Source organism: Elephantulus edwardii, unplaced genomic scaffold, assembly GCF_000299155.1.
Source record: "Elephantulus edwardii isolate Elephantulus edwardi_28Jun2011 unplaced genomic scaffold, EleEdw1.0 scaffold00254, whole genome shotgun sequence".
NCBI classification, from domain to species: Eukaryota; Metazoa; Chordata; class Mammalia; order Macroscelidea; family Macroscelididae; genus Elephantulus; species Elephantulus edwardii.
In genome coordinates this window covers 3920802-3924415 of record NW_006400004.1, presented here as the reverse complement: position 1 = coordinate 3924415, position 3614 = coordinate 3920802, and the positions used below count along the sequence as shown (strand labels likewise).

The following is a 3614-nucleotide window of genomic DNA, read 5'->3' as shown; positions in this document are numbered from 1 at the left end:
AGGTTTTGTTTTTATAGCCTTGATTGCTATGTTTAAAAACCTAACCAGAAGCTTTACGGTATGAATGAAACAGCCGCCTCTATTTTCTGTACAGTGGTTCTTTCCCTCTAACCACAAGTTCCATTATTCCATTAATGTACAAATTTGAACATAGTTTGTTGAGTTCTTTATATATAAAAATAATCAAAATATTCATTTCCCCTGCAAGTCTTCCAATAATTCTTGCTGTCTCCCCCCCCCCAATCTTTTGTCCACAGTGCTTATGAGGAAACCTCTCGTACAATGAAGAGTTCTACTGTGTTCTGGAAAGTTTTCAGCAGGGACACTGCTTGTCCATGTTCAATATTGATAAAACTGTAGCCATTAGCCTAGAAGAAAGAAGAAAAATGGTTTTAGAAAAACATTCCTAGTAATTTATTTGCTTTCATGCATTTGAATTTCTTCCAGGTAGATGAAGGCAAAAAGAAAAATCACTTTTGCAATCTGAAACATAAAGACTCTGGAGCTGTAATCAACACCTATGCAAATAAAAGCTCTTAAACTGGAATCATTGTTAAGGTAGAGTATCAGGTATAAGGGGGTGTGTGTGCATGTGTGTACACATGTGAGCACTTGTGCATGCTATACTTGAGGGTTGAATTATAGGGGCTCCAGAGAGGAAGGCCTGAAAGTCATCAGATCACGCTTTTATAGTTAAGATTTAGAGGTCTTATTGTATATTGATCCAGGTTATAATCTTCACAATTGCTTGCTATGTGTCAGAGAGCTGGACATTGACTAGGGATGATAGAAAGATAACTGATGCCTTTGAGCTGTGGTGCTGGAGAAGAGTGTTGGATATACCATGGACTGCCAAGAAAACAAACAGGTTTGTCCTAAGGAGGGTGAAGCCAGTCTTCTCCTTGGAGGCAAAGGATTCTGAGGCTTCATCTGACATACTTTGGGCATCCTGCAAGGAGGGACTATTCCCTGCAGAGGGGCATCATACTGGGAAGGGTGGAGGGATGGAGAAAGAGAGGGAGACCATCGATGAGATGGATTGATAAGAGTAACTGGGGTAATAAAGATAGGTGTGTCAGACACAGTAAAGTTGGCATAGGATAGAGCAGGTTTTAGGGCTGTTGTATAGAGAATCACTATGAGTCGCAAGCAACGTGATGGCACATAACAACAATATTGTATATTGGGAGCTCTAGTGGTCTAGTCTACAGACAGTAGTGTTACTAACCCTAAGGAAATGCCTCTGTGAAGGTCTGAATCCACCAGCAGCTCTACAAGAGAAGGATGAACAATTTCTTCCTGTGAAATTTAAAGCTTTACAAAACCTAGCAGACAATCAGCTGAGTTCAGACTCAGTGGTAATGAGTTTATTTTATATGGAGCAGGGTTCTAAGAACTTCAGAAGAATTAAATTCTATCATTTAATTCGTAACAATTCTTTAAGAAGAAGATGCTTTAATTATATCATTGCTGGATTACACTTTCATTTCTTTATGTTGGAAAAAAAGTTTTTAAAAAAGTTTAATTTTAAAGTTATTTTATCAATTGGCCTATCCCGGGTCTTAAAACCTTGTCAGTGGCCAGACAATATAAAATAACCGGTCTCTGTTGGCTCAAGGATGAAAGAATCACAAATTAGTGAAGAAACAAGACTCCAGGTCCTGTTTCTGCTATGAATTACTGTCTTCTTTGCCATGAGAACAGAAGTGACTGAATCATGCCTGGCCAACATTACTGAATCTTTGAGCAAGGATTCAACAGATGAAACCTAATCCAAACATGGACCTAGGACTAAAACCAAGGACTATAAACTTCATTAAAGAAAAGCCTGGGAGAATTCTAGAAGCCCTATGCACAACATAAGCAGTCTTCCAAGCATCCCGAAAAAAAATCTACAACCAGGAGAGGATAAAATAGATGAACGGGACTTTCTAAGAATCAAACCCCTATGCACATCCAAAAACTTCTCCAACAGGGTAAAAAAGGGAAGCCATAGACTGGGAAAAAGTATTTGATAATGACAGGTCGCAAACGACTCGACGGCACATAACAACAACAACAACAATAATGACATGTCAGATAAGAGACGTATATCTAAAATTTATAAAATAGTGGAGTACCACACAAGACAAAGGTAAACAATCCAATTGAAAAATGGGCACAGCATATAAAAAGACACTTCACCAAAGAAGATATTCAGATGGCCAACAAACACAAGAAGAAATGTTCAGGATCCCTAGCTCTAAGAGAGATGCAAATCAAAACAACTATGAGATATCATCTCACCCCAGTAAGAATAGCAAAATTTAACAGGACAGCAAGCAACAAATGCTGGCAAGGTTGTGGAGAAACTGGAACGCTTATTCACTGTTGTCGGAAGTGTAAAATGGTGGAACCACTGTGGAGGGCAGTGTGGCACTTTCTCAAAAAGTTGCAAATAGAAATACCATTTGACCCAGCAATTCCACTATTGGGAATATATACCCTAAAGAGACCAGAACTGCCACCCAAGCAGATATATGCACACCCATGTTTATCATGGCTTTGTTCACAATAGCAAAGAGTTGGAAACAACCTAACTGCCCATCAACAAAAAGAGAAGCTCTGGTATATTCACACAATGGAATACTATGCTGCATTGAAAAACACAGAACTCATGAAGTATTTTCAAAATGGGTGACCCTGGAGGACATTATGCTGAGTGAAATATCTCAGTCACAAAAGGACAAATACTGCATAGTGCCACTGTTGTAAAATGGGACTGACATTGGGGTTGGGGGGAGACTGAGAAAGATGGGATAAATAACGTATACCACAATGAAACAGACGAGCAAGAAAACTGTTTAAAGGGGATATGTGTTTGGGTATTATTTTCATGACAGGAGTGCAGAATGAAGGCCTCATAGTGGAGTGGACCTGGGGATAAGGATTGTAAAACAATTAAAGAAGTTTTCTTTTACTTTTCAAAGAGAAGAATGAACTGGGGGGTGAGGGGTGAGCAGGGAGAAAAGTACAACAATGAATGAATGGAAATCCAAAGTCTCTGTAAATTTTCATTAAAATTAGTAATAAAAAATTTTTTTTAAAAAAACCCCAAAACCAAAAACATGGGAAATATATGACATAGAATTTAAAATTCTCACAGAACTCAGACTTAATAGGACTCATTGTGGCTGGAAGAATCCTCAATCTTCTGGTATGAAAATTGTGGAATAGCAAACAAAAACTATTTGCTGAAGTCATCTTGAAACTAAGTAACATTTAAGTTAGATTAATAACGAGTATTTGTTTTAAGATTTTTCAAAGAGTAAGTTATATGAATTCAAATTGATAATTAACTCTAAGATATGAGTAGTTTACGGTGCAGTGAGTCTAAGTTGATGATGGTGAAATGATATGGGGAGAGAAAGTTAAGAATGTTAACACATGAGGAATGTAATTAATGTCACAGAACTGTGTACATACAGAAACTGAAGGGTGCTATGAGCTACTTTAAAGTATTTCTGCACACAAACACATAATGCACACTTCTCTTTAAAATTGCAGGAGCCAAAACAGGGAAGATGGTGGAGGTGGAGAGCACAGTGTGAAGAGCCAGAGGGATAGCAGCCTGC

General features: G+C 38.1%; 1 protein-coding gene across 1 annotated transcript in view; it reads right to left on the bottom strand.

Moving 5' to 3' along the window:
• Positions 1–260: 260 nt before the first annotated feature.
• Positions 261–3614, bottom strand: part of LOC102859928 (protein LAP2-like) — a 147129-nt gene continuing 143775 nt past the window's right edge. The window contains exon 26 of the mRNA XM_006899383.1: positions 261–368. Coding sequence (XP_006899445.1) covers positions 261–368 — 108 coding nt within the window. The remainder of the gene's footprint in view (positions 369–3614) is intronic.